The following is an 839-nucleotide window of genomic DNA, read 5'->3' on the forward strand; positions in this document are numbered from 1 at the left end:
CGTCCATCTGTCTGTCCCAAAGCAGGACAAGGTGCAAGGCGTGCCCAGGAGCTGCTGAGGCTGTGCTGGGGCCTTGCCACCGAACAATAACGGGGTGGTGGAAATGTGCCACCCCACAGAGCCCCAAAACCACCTTCAAGCTGTCCCTGCTTACACAATCCCTTCCCTAAGGAAGGAATCCAGGAGGCCAGGGCAGATCCCTAATTCATCTGCCTCCCATGCATCAAAACAGGCATCTCCTGGTGCCTGGAGTCCCCCTGAGCTGCGGGTGCTAGTTACCAGGCCAGAGGGTCACAGAGAGGGCATGACACCCACGGTTTGTCCCAAACTCAGGGAGACACCACCAGCCCCCTCAGCCCTAGATCCTCCAGACACTGTGTTGGTCTGCCACCCAGGACCTGCTCAGGGTCAGCACACTGGCACGGGTACCACCTGCAGGCTCCCGGCAAGGACCAAGGGGGCTTGGTGCCACCATTCCCCCGAGCCCAGCTGAAACCTGGCACCCATCCAGCAACAAAGTGGGAGACTGGGAGGTGCCCTTACCTGAGGAGCTTGTAGTAGAGGAAGCGGAAGGCCTCCTGCAGCAGCACGGAGAACATCACCCCAAAAATCAAGAGCCCCCTCTGCAGCCGCTCATCGCGGGGGTCGCTGGCCTTGACGGCGATAAACCAGATGAGGGAGGAGAGCAGCAGGGACACCAGCCAGAAGAAGGCCCTGCAAGAGAGGGAGCACCTGCTGGCACCACTGCTGCTCCCCTGGCTGGGGCCGCCAGCTCTGCCTGGCCTTGCCCACCTTGCTACCAGTGCCAGCACCCTTCTGGTACCGGTGCCAGGGACCGG

At 61.7% G+C, this 839-nt stretch overlaps 1 protein-coding gene across 1 annotated transcript in view; it reads right to left on the reverse strand.

Annotated features, from left to right (window-relative positions):
* Nucleotides 1–839, reverse strand: part of APH1A (APH1A gamma secretase subunit) — an 8,647-nt gene that overhangs the window by 2,204 nt on the left and 5,604 nt on the right. Inside the window, exon 2 of the mRNA XM_010008777.1 lies at nucleotides 544–714. Coding sequence (XP_010007079.1) covers nucleotides 544–714 — 171 coding nt within the window. The remainder of the gene's footprint in view (nucleotides 1–543; nucleotides 715–839) is intronic.

The sequence above is a fragment of the Chaetura pelagica genome, unplaced genomic scaffold (genome assembly GCF_000747805.2).
Source record: "Chaetura pelagica isolate M959 unplaced genomic scaffold, ChaPel_1.0 scaffold31, whole genome shotgun sequence".
Lineage (NCBI taxonomy): Eukaryota > Metazoa > Chordata > Aves > Apodiformes > Apodidae > Chaetura > Chaetura pelagica.